Source organism: Microcaecilia unicolor, chromosome 2, assembly GCF_901765095.1.
Source record: "Microcaecilia unicolor chromosome 2, aMicUni1.1, whole genome shotgun sequence".
NCBI classification, from domain to species: Eukaryota; Metazoa; Chordata; class Amphibia; order Gymnophiona; family Siphonopidae; genus Microcaecilia; species Microcaecilia unicolor.
The window spans coordinates 574,358,985-574,377,347 of record NC_044032.1 but is presented as its reverse complement, the minus strand read 5'-3'; the positions used below and the strand labels follow the sequence as shown (position 1 = coordinate 574,377,347).

Genomic DNA, 18,363 nt, shown 5'->3' with positions numbered 1-18,363 from the left:
ACGGCAGCCACCGGGCGAGACGAGCAGGCCGTGTGACCAGCAGACAACCTGCCGACCATAAATCCGGTGCTAGAAAACTGCGATCGAAATTACCCGCTGCCAAAGGAGAGGTGGAATACCTCCTCCAGGACGAAAACAAGGTGAGCCACAACTGTTGTTCCGCGGCTCCACACGGCCACCCCAACGACGACATCGCCAGTCACACGTAGCGCCGCATACGATCTGCCGGCCACACGACCACGCGGACCGGATCGCAAGCACGTCCAGTGAAGGACGGGAGGGAGAACGAGCCGCCGCCGATGTCTTACGACTGACGCGGCATGCACAACGATACCCATCCCCCCACTATAGACGATCACGCCGAGCAGGCCAAGACTAACGAAGGAGCCGCGAACGGGCCACGACCCCCTCTCACCTAAGGATCTGACCGCCGACCAAGAAGAGCGAACGGCAGTGAGTGGGCCGTAACCCCTCCTCTAACCTGCAGGGTCTAAGAACCAAAACGTCATCGTCCTGAATGCTTGTGGAGAGTCGGGGCAGCGAACGGACCGGCACCTACCTCCCAATTGGACAACAAAAGAGCACAGCGCAGGTCTCCTACCGGCCCTCAACCCTCGGTGCACCGCTGGGACCACCCTGTGCCATTCCTGCTCCCTTGTAACATAGCCCAACCGATCAGCAACAAATCCTAAAAACCTGGAAATCAGTGCAGCAATGGACAGAAGAACACCCCAACCACAGAATAAGGACAACACAACCCATAACAACTAAAGTAAATGCTTGCTTCGCTTTAACTGCATGTACTCATTCAGCTTAATTTAAAAGTCTATATTTTGCTCTGCTTGCTTAAAGATAAGGCTTTTATTGCATGCATCGCTTTTAATTTGGACTTAAAAGTTTACACTTGCTTTGCTTTACTGCTTAAATAGAAGACAAATGAGTTGCCACGCCAAAAAGCACCATCCCCTGTAATGAGTTAATGCAGATGCCCTTTTCTTTTTTTTTCTTTTTTTTTAAATATCTTAAACATAATTCACAGAATGCAAATGAGCCGCTCAACCAAATATCATTATTCCATATAATGATCTAATACAATTACCTTGCTTCACTTTAAAAACAAGGTAAGGGAACAGCTTGTATTTGCACTGCTAACAGCCTAATTTAAATGTAATTATCTCACCTGCTTGTTCTGACCACCGTGCGCAGTAAGATAACTAGACTAATAAGTAACACTCAATATTATGCTCCAACTGTAAACACAGGCTTGCTTTGCTCTGATTATAAACCAAGCACGATCAGAATGAAATGTTGCTAGCTTAAATGCAAATGTAGGCTTTGCTTCGCTTTGAATGTAAACCAACTGAATGTTGCTAAGCTTAAATGCAAATGTAAGCTCTGCTTCGCTTTGAATGTAAACCAACTGAATGTATGTAACAGCGCCTTAAACACAGATATGAATACAAGTAAAACACTTCTAGCCATTCATTGTCTCACCCTACTCCTACACGCAAACACAACCCACAACTCAGACAATAACAACCCCACAACTCACAAATCATACAGCACTCACACACACACAATGCCCACTCTAAAGAACATCCATAACAAACCATCCACAATACACCAACCCTGTGTACAACCTTCTAACAACCCACCAAACCAAAGACACAACAACCAACTAAAAGGAAAAATTCCCGAACATGAACACCACCAACAAAAAGAGGAAAACAACAACAACAACAATCTCAACCACCGAAGAAATAGACAACTAATAAAAATAAACACAACAAACCTCCCTACAGAACCACACCGCTCAATCCAACTAGGATACATCAATGCAAGATCAGCAGTAAGCAACTCAGTAGATATACTAGACTGGATCACCACAGACAATTTAGACCTTCTATTTATCACAGAAACCTGGTTCCACAGCCCCACAGACCCCGCCATCTTAGAAACATGCCCACCAGAATACAAAATCACCCACTGGACCCGAAATGGAAAAAGAGGGGGCGGAATAGCCATAATTTACAAACCCGAATTCACCATCACAACCACGGGTGAATCTACCTCACCACAACTTGAAATTGCCTCGACAAGAATTAATCATCCAAACCTAATAGGACACTTTAATGCAATCCTATTCTATAGACCACCAGGAAAATGGCAAGACTCCCAAACACAACTAATGGACTTCATCTCGAACACATGTGTATCTGCCTCCAACATCCTTATAATAGGAGACATCAACCTACACCTTGAAGACGACACCTCAACAGGCACACGAGAATACAAAGAATTCTTAAAACTCTGGGACCTGCACGCACCCAACACGCAACCAACACACAAAAAAGGACACACACTAGACACCATAACACACAAATTTGACCCGGATTCTACTATCATACTTACTGACACAAGATGGACACCAACGATATGGTCAGACCACCATAAAGCAAATGTCTCTCTCTACTGGCGAAAAACACATATAAACACAATCAATAAACATGAGCGAACAACATACACCACGAGAGGAAAAATAGACCCCATAACATTCTGGCAACAGATCTACCAGAACGAATGGTCAACAAATGCTGACACCATCCAATTCCTCCAAGAATGGGACGAATTATGTACAACAACATTAGACAAAATTGCCCCAATCCAAACCAGAACATCACACAGGAAAAAACCAAACCCATGGTTCACCGAAGAGCTGAAAAAACTTAAAACACAAGTTAGGAAACTAGAACGCGCATGGAACAAAAAGAAAGATAAACAAACACTAAATGCCTGGAAACTACTTTGGAGGAAATACAAATATACTATAAAACAGACTAAAAGACTACATTACAAAACAAAACAATAATAGGACCAAATTACAAAGACACACATAAACTCTTCAACCTTGTGAACAAACTATTAGACACCACACCAGTTACAAACAACAGCAAAAACATCCCAGATGTTTACAACCTTGCGAAATACTTCAAGGAGAAAATTATACAACTACGACTTAAAATACCCGCCAGCCCCATTGAATACGCCACACTTCTAGACTGTCTAGACCCAGAAGACGGAACATACCCAGCAGACAGAACTTGGACCGAATTTGAACTAATATCAGAAGACCTCATCTTTGAAACACTTAAAAGATTTGCCAAATCCCACTGCAAACTAGACGTATGCCCAAACAACCTCATGCAATCAGCTCCTCAACAATTCAAAAAAGACTTAACGAATCATGTAAACTTCATGCTACAAAACGGACTTTTCCCTAAAGAAAAAGGAAAAATTTTACTCACCCCAATACCCAAAGATACAAAGAAAAGCGCAAGCGAAATAACCAATTACAGACCAGTAGCATCCATACCACTAATAACCAAAATAACCGAAGGAATGGTAACTAAACAACTCACAAACTATCTAAACAAACACTCAATACTGCATGATGCCCAATCAGGATTCCGATCGAATCACAGCACAGAGACAGTATTAATTACTCTCATGACTAAATTTAAACAAATGATTGCAACCGGCAACAATATACTCCTTCTACAATTTGATATGTCAAGTGCCTTCGACATGGTTGACCACGAAATCCTATTACACATACTCGAATATTTTGGCATTGGAGGAAATGTCCTAAACTGGTTCAAGGGGTTCCTAACCCAGCGGTCATATCAAGTCACATCGAACTCAACAACGTCTGCTGCATGGACACCTGAATGTGGAGTACCACAAGGATCACCCCTCTCACCAACCATTTTCAACCTAATGATGACCCCCTTGGCAAAACTCCTATTAAACCACAACCTCAACCCATATATATACGCCGACGATGTAACAATATACATCCCTTTCAAACAAGACATTAAAGAAATCTCCAATGAAATCAACCAAAGTCTACACATCATGAACACATGGGCAGATGCATTTCGTTTGAAACTAAATGCAGAAAAAACTCAATGCCTGATACTCACTTCCCAGTACAACACGAATGAATTCACTGCTATAAACACACCTAAACTAAACCTTCCAATCTCAGAAACATTAAAAATCCTTGGAGTCACTATCGACCGCCACCTAACACTCGAAACTCATGCAAACAACACTACCAAAAAGATGTTCTACAGCATGTGGAAACTGAAAAGAATAAGACCATTCTTCCCAAGATCCGTCTTTCGCAGCCTAGTGCAATCCCTCGTACTCAGCCATCTGGACTACTGCAACTCACTATATGCAGGTTGCAAAGAGCATATACTGAGGAAACTTCAAACAGCCCAGAATACAGCAGCCAGACTCATCTTCGGAAAACCAAAATATGAAAGTGCAAAACCCTTACGAGAGAAGCTACACTGGCTCCCACTCAAGGAACGCATCACTTTTAAAGTATGCACATTAGTCCACAAAATCATTCACGGCGAAGCCCCAGCCTACATGTCTGATTTAATAGACTTACCACCCAGAAACGCTAAAAGATCATCACGAACTTTCCTCAACCTCCACTTCCCTAATTGCAAGGGCTTGAAATACAAGGCGCTGCACGCGTCAACCTTTTCTTACATGAGCACGCAGTACTGGAACACACTACCACGCAACCTGAAAGCGATCTACGAACAAACCACCTTCCGCAAATTATTGAAGACCCATCTTTTTGAGAAAATTTACGGAAAGAACTAAAACACATAAAGCCCACACTCATTGTTTAGCCATGCATCAATACAGCCACTCCTGTATTCTCATCCCCCAAAATCATACCACACTCACACCTTTACTCACAGATAATGAATACCAAGTGTGTTCCTGCTATATATTGCCCCTTTTTGTCTCCCTTGTTTCCTTCCAATGTCTCAGTGCTTTTCCATGTTTACACTCCTTATCGATATCATCACAATGTAAACCATAACCAAGTTGTAACAAATTGTATTTCCATGATTCATAATGTATTGTAAGCCACACTGAGCCCGCAAAAAGGTGGGAAAATGTGGGATACAAATGCAATAAAATAAATAAAAATATCCTTATTCTAAAAGTGGAGACAAGAGTTAAACTGTTTCCTTTCAGATGTGGTATATTTCTCACCTGATAGCCCAGGTCATTCTTATTCTAAAGACAAGAGTTAAAACTGCTTCCCTTTAGAGGTGTTACATGGTTTTCCTATCATAGTTACAAAAAGGGTAATTCTCTCCTGGATTGAAGTAGCCCTACTTCAAAGGGCATGGGAAAGAACTCTGTCTGCTGGATTCCTTGAGGCCTGACCATATTCAATGGGAGAGATTGTGGGCAATCAGGTTTAATTACCTGACTTGGCAAGAGGAGGGGGTAGAGTGTAAAATTGCTATTCCAGCAAGCTTTTCCCATGATTTAGAAAGAGAGAAACCTTCATTTCTCTCTGTCCAGAAATATGAGGAATTAATTCTGTATATTAAATAATTGGAGGCCTTCTGCCTCCTACAACAACCTCTCAGCCCTCAGTGCAGGCAAGAGCCTTAATCCTAATGCCAGGTCCGAGCTGGTGTAGGGTTAAGGCGCTATTCAGCCCATACAGTCGGAGCACAGTGCTCTGATCATATGGGTGGAATACTGGAGAGCTCATTTAAATCTAACTTAAATGAGCTCTATGGTATTCCCTGCGCGCTCATGCCGGAGCCCTCTAATCATCAGTGCTTAGTAAATGCGGGGCTATTCCAGCGCTATTGGCCTCTAGCACCCACATTTACTTTTGATCATCAGGGCCTCAGAGATTTACACATCTGTACCTGACATGGCCGTCCGTGTTTTGCCTTAGACCCTGACGCAGCCGTTTCAAATGACCAGTTGGTGGAAAATTACAAACTTTACCACGTCTGATCCAACAGATAGCAAGCTTATAAGCAATGCTCCATCCTCTGGGTGTGTTTGTATAATTGAGAAAAAAACCCCTCCAGTGGCTCATTGACCTGTACTGTACAAGTACATTCTAACAGGATGAATTGTGAACACACCTCCCCCCTCCCACCCCAATTTTAGGTACCAATGTACTCAACCAATATCCTTCTATGGCCCCAATCAAATTTGATTTATGGGGACCTTTATCCCTCCAAGTTTTGAAAAACAGCTTTCTGGAGTAGAGGGTACAGCTGTAAACCTCTTATTTCAGTTTCCTAATCTCTGGGATTGAAATACATTTGGTTCCTCAAATTATTAGCAGATACTCAACTTAGGTTATTTTTGAGAAAGTGTGCTTTGACAGCAGCACTCAATATAGCGTATGCCAATGCTTTAAACAAACTATCACATTGACTATGGGGAAGTCAAGGGAAGAGTAGAATCTACATAAAATGTTTGTAACCTTCAACTTCTATTTTTCACTAAAGCCCCATTGGTAATGGCACGTCAGACTTCTTAAGTAATCATGGCTAGTCTTGCAAGTGCCTTCACAGCCTTGTACATAATTTTATATTCTGCTGTGTATAAAAATTGAATTAAAAACACATTAAAGATAGAGTTTGAAAATCTAGAGTTTGTAGATCAATGAACCTATGTGAAAGCATAATAGTACTCTAAAAGAAATAGTGACAATACTTGGCAGAATATGCTTTTGCACCAGAAACAGCTATGAATTGCTTACAGTAAGCATCTACCAACTTTGCACCATCCCACTATGCAGAATAAAGATTACTGAAATGTGTGGCTCTTATCAGTTTGGTTTAACAAGATGTACAACTGACCTTTGGAGTGGCATGATCTAGTCAATTTGCTGTTTTGCCTACCCAAAGCACATTAGTTTTTAGAATTAAGGGACCCTTTTACTAAGCCATGTAAGCATTTACGTGCACTCAACATGCGCCAAAATGGAGTTACCACACGGCTCTAGCGGTAATTTCATTTTTGCCATGCGTCCAATATGCGTGGCCTTTATTTTCGGACGCACACCAAGTGGGCATTTGACGTGCATAGGTCATTACTACCCGGTTACTGCATGAGACTTTACCAATAGGTCAATGGCTGGCGGTAAAGTCGTAGACCCAAAATGGACATGTGGCAATTTTCATTTTGCCGCACGCCCATTTTCAGCAACATATTTTTTAAAAGGCCTCTTTTACAGACGAGCTGAAGAATGGATTGACGTGCACCCAAAACCCTTGCCGACACTACCGCAAGCCATTTTTCAGCGCACCCTTAGTAAAAGGACCCCTAAAGCTTTAGTTTATTGTTCACATCTCTTGTTATTGCCTCCAAACACCAGTTTCCATATTTAAGTGATTTATTGGAAAAAGCTAAGATGCTAAGTGTTAATGAAACACTTTCTGGAACACAAACATTTCTGTATTGCTGTTTAATTACCTAGTGTAAAAGTGTGTTTCACAACCCCGCACCCAGTTTGATTGAAGTATAAATGTAGGTACTACTGAAGGATATGAAGGAGGATGTATCGTTTCAGGGATGCCAACTCATTGTTGATAACCATGCCAGATTTACATAATTTTTGTGTACATGTTTTACTGTTTTGTGCATAATTGATTTTCTTAGTAGATTGTGACAGAGTCCAGCTGGCCTATGCAGTCCACCCATTTGTTAACATTGCAAAGATAAACCCTAACTGCTAGCCATTAATAATAATGACCACTTGTAATAACACCCCTTATCCAAGAGATGTCTTGATTTTATCCAAGCACATATACCCCAGTTGGCATGGGATGGGAACTGGGTGTGAACCAGCCACAAAGCTTTGTATTGATCTGAATAACCACCAGTACAAGTGACTGCTACCTAAATATCCAGCTTCCCAGTTGTCATGATGTGAGAACATGTGACTTTTAGATATCTAAAACCTTATAAGATCCCTTCCTTAATCCAGACCTTCCCCTTCTCCATGTTTTACCCCAAGCTAGGCTACCTGAACAGCTACCAAAGCTAACAAGCCTGTTGCCAAAATTAGGTTTCCTAGGTTCCCATGGCTTCATCACTAAACTCCTTTCTGAGTGCTTTAGCCTGCCGTCACTAACCTATTGCACGGCCTGCAGTTCTGTTATCCTGAGTCCTTATCACTTCCTCCTTTGTTTCTGCACAGGGAGGTAAAGCATGACAGACTAAAATCAGGACTGCTAAAATCTGGCATCTCTGGTAATGGCCACCCCATTCTGGTGCATATTGGACTTCAACCAGGAGCATCACAAGCCACAAATGCCCCGTGTGTGACATGCTGCAAGCACTCATATAGTGCTCCCACCCTGCCCACTTTTAAGACATCAGCAAAGGATGCCCTGGCTTCCTTGCACCCTGTGCAGCTGGACTTAGCTAGCTATGACCCTGCTTGCAGCATTCATCCCAATGGACAGGATCTGGCACCACAAATCACACTGCCCTGGGATGTAAGTTCAACATAAGGACTGACCAAAAAGTCTCCAGCCATTTCCTCTTCTGAAGGGCTGCTGGTGGATCAGGACTTTTGGCTACAGAGACTAGGTTTCCAGGGTCCTCTCCTCCAGATTTCCCCCCATGCTCTGCATCCCTTAATTCCGCTCTGAAGTGAACAGTAGGTTGTTTTACAGTACCGCAGTTTAACCTTGATCTGGCCACCGCTCATTTCTCCTTCCTTTTGTCCCATTCAGTCTCAACTATTCTAGGATAGATACCATAGATCACCTAGTATGCCCACCCTCCTGATACAATACCAAAGACCCCAACCAATAAGAACTCTACTGAAACTGATGGATGTGTGGAATTGTTACTTAGCAGTAGTGAGAACGGTCTGAATTTATGTCACCTGGAGCCTCACATGGACCCCTTCTGGTGTTATGATTTATTATATGTTTCTTCTCTTGGCTAAACACACTTAGGAGGTCTTTTACTAAGGTGCGCTAGCGTTTTTGGCTCAAGCTAAAAATCAGCTGGCGCTAAACGCTGAGACACATCCACAAAAGCACAGCAACACAATGCTGAAGTATTACAGTCACGCAAGGCCTGAGCTCTTAGCCCTAGAGAGAGAGACAAGTCTCTAGTTTAATCCATTAAACTAGAGAGCAAGTCACAGATGCCAGCTATCGGTAAAGATAGCTTTTACTTCTGATACTATTATTTGCCACCTTAGTTCCTATATATAGGAAAGGTTAGCGGGATGAATTGCAAGAAAAAAAAAATCCAACACAAACTTACCTGTAAGTTGTCCCCATGAACAAATATCTGAGATACAAGCTCACTCCTCAAATAAACATTTTCTATTGTCTCCGGTGCTATGAACTCTCCTTGAGCCAGTTTGAGTATATGCTTTTTTCGGTCGATGATCTTCAGAGAACCATTCTATAAGAGAAGGAATTTATACATTTTTATAGCAGTGACATACCACCCATACAAATGTAATTTGTGGGAATGGAGGGTACTAAAGGTTTTAGTCAAATCACTACTTCATGTAACCAGAGTGTTCTCTGCAAGCAAAGAAGGCAAAGCAATGCCCAGAGTCTAGTAGATAAAAAAAACTTTCATCTCTAAAAATCCAAGTTATCGACTTCAGACTAAACCTGGAGATGTAATACCGTAGGTGGTGAATGGTTCACAAGCCAATTATTTCTATATTGAAAAATGTTAAAGGCTATACTGAATTACACAGTACATATTAGTTAATTCAAAGGCAGTGCTGAGTGCATATTCAGCACACAAAACCCACATCCTGAAGTATCAAGCTTTTATCTGGTACCACGGCCAATACAAGGGATATTAGGTGCTCCAGATAAAAGTCAGCCTTATTTCCCCTTCAGTTTTTACTCCTAGCAACCCAAGCCCCTCGCCCCCAAACTTTGATCATGATTGCATTTAAACACTATCCTTTCTCCTAGAACAATTTTAAAGCATATCTGGACATCATACTTGAATATTATACTTGCATCAACAAGAACAAATGAGCTATTTGAAAATTGTCCATTCTTCCTACAGGTGAAAAGTACATGCAGATGATTCTTTGCAGTTTGTGTAGCTGCTTTGATAGCAGCTGATCCTTGCTGCCACCCCCTCCATCCCAACCAAGCTGCTGCCCTAGGCATATACCTGGTTTGCCTAATGGTTGGATCAGCCCTGCCTGGTACACAATCCAAAGAATTAACAGCAAGTCCAGAAAACCAAGCATTCAAAAGATCGGTCTTATTTTCCTGCAGGCCAAAAGTAAAAAATGTTCAGTGCTTAAACTCACTGACTCACTGCTTCAGTTCTGTACTTCCTATGCAAATTGTTTTCCACAAATCTACACCTGCTCCTTTACCCTTTCCTACCTCTGTGTGTACCTCATCCCATGCAGAGGGCAGCAGGGGTATTTCCACATTTCCTACAGCCTCCCAGAACAGCACCAGAAGTAACAGCATTCCTCCCCCCCCCCCACCCACTGCCCAATGAAAAATCAACCACTGCCCAGGATATGGGAGTGTTCTGTTAGAAGCTTTTTCTCTGGTACCTATACTCATGCTTGAGGGAGTGGGTAGAAGATCATGACATGTATTGTTTCTCAGTCTTCTATAAGACAGGATGAGGAAGGGCTACTTAAAAAAAAAAAAAAAAAAAAAAAAAAAAAAAAAAAATATATATATATATATATATATATATATATATATATATATATATATATATATATATAATACAAGCTGGTGTACTGGCTCCTGAAGTTACTTTCTGCCTGATTTGGACCCAGAGCACACTTGCCATCTTACTGATTATGAACATAAGATGTGCCACTCTGCATCCACTGAGTCCAGCATCTTGCTTGACAGTAGCTAACCTGGGTCACAAGGACCTGGCAGATCCCAAAGGTTCGGTCCACCACTGCTCATTTAGTTGCCTAATAGAGCAGTGGGCTGAGAACCAAGGAAGCCAGGTTCAAAACCCACTGCTGCACTATCAGCCTTATTTTTGAAAGTGATGGGCGCCCATATTTCGACTCAAATCAGGAGATGGACGCCTTTCTCCGGTGGGCGCCCAAATCGGTATAATCGAAAGCCGATTTTGGGTGCCTTCAACTGCAATCTGTCGCGGGAATGAACAAAGTTGAAGGGGGCGTGTCGGAGGCGTGGTGAAGGTGGGACTGGGGCGTGTTTATCGGCCGAGCAGAGATGGGCGCCCTCGGCCGATAATGGAAAAAAGAAAAGCGTTTTTAGCGAGAAGTTGGGTCACTTTTTCTGGACCCTTTTTTATCACGAACAAGCCCCCCAAAAGTGCCCCAACTGCCCAAATGACCACCGGAGGAAATCAGGGATGACCTCCCCTGACTCCCCCAGTGGTCACCATCCCCCTCCCACCAAAAAAAAAAAAGAACTTTAAAAACCTTTTTTTGCCAGCCTGTATGCCAGCCTCAAATGTCATACCCAGCTCCATCACAGCAGTATGCAGGTTCCTGGAGCAGTTGGTAGTGGGTGCAGTGGACTTCATCCAGGTGGACCCAGGCCCATTCCTCCCTACCTGTTCCACTTGTGGTGGTAAATGGGAGCCCTCCAAACCGCCCCCAAAACCCACTGTACCCACACATCTAGGTGCCTCCCTTCAGCCATAAGGGCTATGGTAATGGTGTAGATTTGTGGGCAGTGGGTTTTGGGGGGGATTTGAGGGGCTCAGCACCCAAAGGAAGGGAGCTACGGACTTGGGAGGTATTTTATTTTTTATTTTAAAATGTTACAAGTGCTCTGGGTGCCCGGTTGGTGTCCTGGCATGTGAGGGGGACCAGTGCACTACGAATCATGGCCCCTCCCATAGGCGGTCGGTGGCCCAACTGTTTGGGGAGGCTAAAGGGGGTGGGGTTGGGGGGTGGAGCTTAAATCCATAATTGGCTGATAACACAGAAAAAATAAATAAAAATAAGTCACAATTAATACCTTTTATTAAATTTAGATATTAGATATGTATCATATGCCAAAGAATAAAGTGGTTGCTCAAAGCATATATACTAACCACAATCGCTCAACTGCAAAAGATTATGCACAACTTTTCCTTCTTCCCCCCTTTCCCTTAATTGGTAAATCTCTCTAACCTCCATTCATCTTCTATCTCTTCACCTTGCTACCTATCAATCTCTCCCTCTTTCTGTCTCTTCTTTCCTATCTCTCTCAATCTCTTGTTATATCTTTTTGCACTCTCCAAGTCTCTCCTCTTTCATATCTCCTGCTGTGTTTCATATCTCTCCTCTGTTCAGGACTTGGAGCAGTGAATAGCCCTAGTCCTTCTTTGCCTGTCACATTCTCTGATTAGTGGCACTCTCTGCGTGAGAGGGGACTTGTCTCTCTGCCTTACCTCTGGGTAAACTTGTACCAGATGCTCCCTTGCTGCTGCCTCCTGCCTTCTTCTGCTCTCACAATCCAGCCTACAGCTGCAGGGGGAAGTAGTTAGTGTCAGTGTGGGGTTAAGCTGCAGCCGGATGCTGAGACAGGGAGGTTATGCCGAGAGAAGCCGGCATTGCAAGGAGCAGCAGGCTCCAGCCTTCCCTCGCATGGTTCTGCCCTGCGGAAACAGGAAATACGTCAGAAGAGGGCGGAGCCATGCGAGGGAAGGCTGGAGCCTGCTGCTCCTTGCAATGCCGGCGCCGCCCGCTCCAGGAAAATTACAATATTTTAAGGTAGGGCGTAGGGCGAGGGCAGGAAGGGAACGGGCTATCGGGCAGCTGAGGGGCGGGCACTCAGGGCAGACGTGAGATGATTGATGACGGGGGGAGCGGGGGATCGGGGGATCTGGAAGACGGCAGGAAATGGCAGCTGAGGGCAGACGGGGAAGCCTGCAGCGCGCGGGGTGGGGGCAGCGATTGGGCTGGGGAGGCTTAGCCTCCCCAAGCCTCTTATACCGGGCGCCTATGGCCCCTCCCACGACCCAATGCCTTGGAGTTTCTCATTTTTGAGCTGGGCACCTTCGGTTTCCATTATCACTGAAAAACAAAACTGCCCAGCTCAAATCCACACACATCCGATGCATTTGCCCGGCACAAACCGTATTATCGAAAAAAAAGATGGGCGCCCATTTCTTTCGAAAATACGGTCTGTCCCGCCCCTTCACGTACCCCTTCTTGGACATAGACGCCCATGGAGATGGGCGTTCGCATTCGATTATGCCCCTCCACGTGATCTTGGGCAAATCACTTAACCCTCCATTGTCTCAGATACAAAGACAGCCCTCTGGGGACAGGAGAAGTGCCTACTATGCCTGAATATAACTTGCCTTGAACTACTTACTGAGATGTGTGAACTAAATCTAGCCCTTTGCATCTATCTACTTGGCTGCTGAACGTTGCAAAAAAAAAAAAAAAAAAAAAAATTCAAACACTGCTTTGCTAGATGCCTTTGCCACATCCTCTAGAAAAGTGCCTCAGTTTGAATGTGTGGCATGAGAAACTCCTTAATTTGTTAGTATGTAAAGATAAGAGGATGATCATGAAACTAATCTGAGCAGCAAACTGCCCTACTTACCTTTTCTACTCCCTCGTGATTTTAAAACCTCTACTTCAAGCTGATCAACCTTAGCCTGTTTAGCATCTCTTAAGGTATTCTACTTCACTTATCACAGATTGTCTCCTTTGCATCTTTCTACTTCTGCTGTATTTCTTTGAGATCAGGTGACCAGAGATACACACAAAACTCAAAGTATTTTATGTACCAAAGTCAAACACAATACCCTCCACAATGCTCCCTTGATACTAATTCATGCTTGTCAAACCCTTAATTCAGCCCACCAACTTCATTTTCTTGGCCTGCAGAAGCTCCATAAAGTCTTCTGAGGGGATCCCTGCTTTCCTGCTGTGACTGGTCTGAGTTTGAGCCATATGGGGCCACAGAGTGAAGCTGTTCCCGTGGTTTCAAGTCTTGAGATTTGATACCGCGAGACCAATCTCAACTTCCACCGCAGCATGGCTTAACCTTGTGTTTAGACTAGTCTCAGCAGAGACACAGGGATCCCCTCAGAGGGCTACACATACTCATGGCAGGGAAGCGAAGATCCCATCAGAGGATTTGCTGAAGCCAGGTGAGGGGAAAGAGACAGGGTGAAGGTGGTGGTGGATACGTATAAGTGTGAGTATCAGTGTGACACTGGGGAAAAAGGTAAATGGGGAGTGTTTAAAATTTATGTACCAAGTGCAGGCAAAAAAACACCAAACCAAGACAGAAAAAATATTATTTTAAATTTAGGATGAGGATGAAGAAATGTGGTAGCTGTGTTAATCTACTAAGTTAATAAATATAAATAACAGGAAAAATGGAAAATAAGTCATCACCTTTTTATAGGACTAAATACATTTGACTACCTTTTGAAGGCCAAAACCAGCTCCTTCAGGTCCCTGGACAGTATGGTGGTATTGTATGCTTGTTCTGACTTAAGGAGGCTTTGGCCTCTGAAAACCAGCTAAAAATGTAATAAAAGTTTGTCCAATTAAAATTTCCACCTTATTGTGTTTTGGCCCTCTGTATGTAAGGTTTGCACAAGCCTGTTCTAATTCAATGTAACCTGCTAAGTCATCTGGCTCTGAGCAGGAGTTAGAGTGTGCAGCCAAATCTGTGACTAGACTTAAACCATCTTTACAGATTTTAGTTTCAACAATTTTTTATTGATGATTTAGCATATTATCATTGCCAACAAGTTCCACCGATAAACTAGTTGTTAATACATACTGAACAAGGTAAGGTGGAATTCCATCATCAAAGTTTTAACATTTTCTCCCCTCCCCAACTTAAGCTATTGAACTCCCTCCCAGATTATAGACGTCGATTAGTTGAAACAGTTTGGTAGTCCCTCAAAACATCCCACAGATGCCAACCATACTATGTTGAATTACACTCCCCCCCCCCCCCCCACATCCCCCATTACAACAGAATAAGAAGTGAGGGATATATATATATACATCAAATTCTACCAATACACAACTAAGCATTTTGTCTCACCCATCCCACCCCCCATCTCCCCCCTTCTTGTGATGCACCCTTACAAGGGTGGTAAAACATGAAATGAAATAAAGACACACCTGCCCTGCTAAGAGAGAGAGCAAAATGCTACCCCACTTATTCAATCCGCTCCCTATTTCCTATATTTAACTTAAATCAGGTAGTAAGTCTAACAGCAAATCCCTTCCCCCCGCCCCTCAACCAGCTCCTGTCGTGTCCCTATATTCCCCATCGCTCAATCATTCCTTGTGAGGCCTGAATTCTTATAACCCTACGAGACCAATAAGTGAATGAAACACCATTAAATATTACCCTCCCTCCCTCCCTATTCCCCTCCCAGCATAAAGAATAATAAGTAAGTTCCTCCTATATTTCAGCAATTCCACAATTTCCCATCCAATCATAGCTCAGTTAGTACCAAGCTCCTTCCTCTAGAGGACAAGGATGACAAATATGAGTCCCAGAGCTTCAAAAAACACACCTTTCATCTGTATGAGCCCCTCGCCTCCTGTGCTTCCCAGACCATCAATTGATGAAGTTGATTGCACCAGTGCCAGTATGCTGGCAGTCCCCCTGACATCCAGGATTGCAATATTCATTTCCGTGCTAATAAAAAAGACTTCTGAGGCAGCATCGTGGTCATCGCTACCCTTCCCACTCTTGGACCAGGGCTGTCCAACAATATAGACGGGGTACACTCCAGTGGGCGTCCAGTTATACACGAGAGGTATCTGATGATTTGCTTCCAGAAACGCTGGATTTTGTCGCAACCCCAAAAGGCATGGTAATATGTATTATCTGATAGTTTACATTTGGGACACAGTGCAGAAGACAATCCCCCAGCTCGAACCATCTGTACCTGAGTGAAATAGGCTCTATGCAAGACCCGAAAGTAACACTCTCTATGACTTGCATGACTTGTAAGCCTTGGTATGCCTTTGATTGAGGAAAGCACATCCCAATATTCCAAGGTCAGACTCGTATCATGTTCCCAGCGATGGCAAATCACTTCCAGATCTCTAGGCCCTCCCAAAGCCCACAGTGCACTATGTATGCCTGAAATGGATGTGGCATATTGTGAGACAGTATCAAAGAAATCACGTACCAGCGTGCCCATTCCCCCTGCAGCGAATCTTTACAAAGTGATTGCACATAATGCTTGAGTTGACAATATGCAAATTTGTCTCCCCAATTTATTCCCGCCTGACCCTTCAGCACAACTAAAGACTTAAGCCTCCCCTCAGAATCCAAAACATTTTCCAGACAGGTGATCCCCAATCGGTCCCAAGTCAAAAACATTTTGTTATCAAAACCAGGTGGGAAGGAAGGGTCGCCACATAGAGGGAGCATCTTGGTAACGTGTGGGTCCCCTCCAAGACTCCTCACCAAAAAGCACCAAGCCTCCTTCAGGGCCTTCAAAAGTACCGAGGATCACAACCCAGCAGGTATCAATGAGTGTTCCACGTGCAACAAAGAGATCAAGTTATACGGTGCAAAGAACTCACGCTCAAACTGCAGGGGAGTAAACCAGCTCTGAGAATACACCCAGACCTGGACACTGCGCAACAGACAAGCCAAGTTGTACAAATGTAGGTTGGGTAAACCCATCCCCCCCGTGCCCAATCACCTAATAAGAATTGATAGCGCACTTTAGGCTTCTTCTTAGCCCAGCAAAATCTGCTAACCAATCGGTTGAAATGCCATATATCCTTGTTCAGCAGATGTATGGGCAAAGTTTGTAATAGATACAGCCGGAGGGGCAGTATGACCATGCGTATTAGGCTTATTCACCCTGCAAGAGGCAATGATAAAGATTGCCACCTATCTAATTGCAGTTCCATGTTTTGCAGCATCCTATTTACGTTAAGATCATAAAGGGCTGAAACTCGAGGTATAAGACGAATTCCCAAACATACAAAAGAATTGTGCGCCCATTTCAGCGGAAAGGTCCCAGTCCAATGCTGCTCAATTTCAATGGTAGATGCCAAGGCTTTGGATTTTTCAAGGTTTAAACGCAAGCCTGCAAAGCAGGGGTGTAGCTACGTGGGGCCACGGGGGCATGGGCCCCCGTAGATTTGACCCTGGCCCCCCCCCGCTACCAACCCCTTAGACCCCCCCTCCCGCTGCCAACCCTCCCCTGCCGCCATTGGGTACCTTAATCCAGATCTTCGGAGTCCGCTTCCTATGCCGGCGTTGGACCCGCGGCATGTGCTGGATCCCCCATGCAATGACGCTCGTGGAGGACTCCGCTGAGCGGAGGCAGGTCGCAACAAAGGAGCATCAGCATTTTCCAGCCAGGAAGCGGAGATACAGGCAGAACCCAGCGTTAAGCTGGATTCTAAATCGGTAGGAGAGGAACAATCCTTGGAGGGGAAGGAGTTTGAAACTATAGCTCTCAGTAAGTCTTATTTGCCTCAAAAACCTCAGAAGATTACTCTTGATACTATATGGGAAGCCCTTCTGGGTTTGGAAACCTCTTTTTCACAAAACCTGATTTCAGTAAACCAATGTTCTGTGGCTCCTTTAGGAAAAATAACTGTGCTTGAAACAAAAGTTAAAACTGTTGAAAAAAATATTGAATCCAATAAGGGTAAAATAGAAAATCTTCAGCAAGCTCAGATGAGTCTTATGAAAGAAAATAAACTTTTGCAATAGACTCATGGACTGTGGTGTCTCCATCCGTGCAACCTGTATTAATAACATCATCTACTCCAGAGCAAATATAAAGGGTCTAGTTTCTCTTCTATTTTTCTTACTTAATTAAGTGAATAGTTTTCATGGAATTGTGCCTTGTCCCTCATACTATTAGTGGACTAGAGATCAGAAAGATTACTTATTTCCTTTTTATATAACGTTGTAATATGATGAATATATTGTTAATCTTTTTCTTTCCTTTTTCTGTATCTTTTCTTTATCAAGAGTATTCTTGATTATTATGTGAAAATATAAATATAAAATAAAAATAAATAAATAAAAATATCTTAGACAGCATAGAGTAAGTAGAGGTGGAACAGACAAGATCTAAGTAACAGTAATTTGATAGGTGTGAATGAAAATGTTTATTGTGGGCATAATTTTAACAGGGTGCTTGTGCCTTTATGAAGTTATTCCATGCCCAGTGCTGCTGTACATAGTTACACCTGCTTTAAAAGAAGGGGTTAAGTTTGTGCATGTACGTGGCAGTAGGCAGTTATTATACAGATTAAATTGCTCTATGCCAATTTTCTGCAGCATTACCTAGGCCATGCTGCTGTATACTTATATGGGCATTCTGACCAAACAGCTAATATCCAGATGCTCTCCATGTGGCCAATATGGTTTAATTTAGGCCATCAAAAGGCTGTCCTGAAACTGCAGTGACTCAGCCACTGTCCATATAGTGATCTGTAGACCCAGTGGCAGTCACTGATCTCCACTTACATTCAGCATCCTTTGTTACCTTGCTAGTGATGCTCAATATACAAAATAGTTTTAAATTTAATTG

The 18,363-nt window shown here is 43.3% G+C and overlaps 1 protein-coding gene across 1 annotated transcript in view; it reads right to left on the bottom strand.

Moving 5' to 3' along the window:
- The window catches only part of LOC115462200 (long-chain-fatty-acid--CoA ligase 1-like), a 146,332-nt gene that overhangs the window by 16,394 nt on the left and 111,575 nt on the right, over positions 1-18,363 (bottom strand). The window contains 1 exon segment of the mRNA XM_030192216.1: positions 9,142-9,285. Coding sequence (XP_030048076.1) covers positions 9,142-9,285 — 144 coding nt within the window.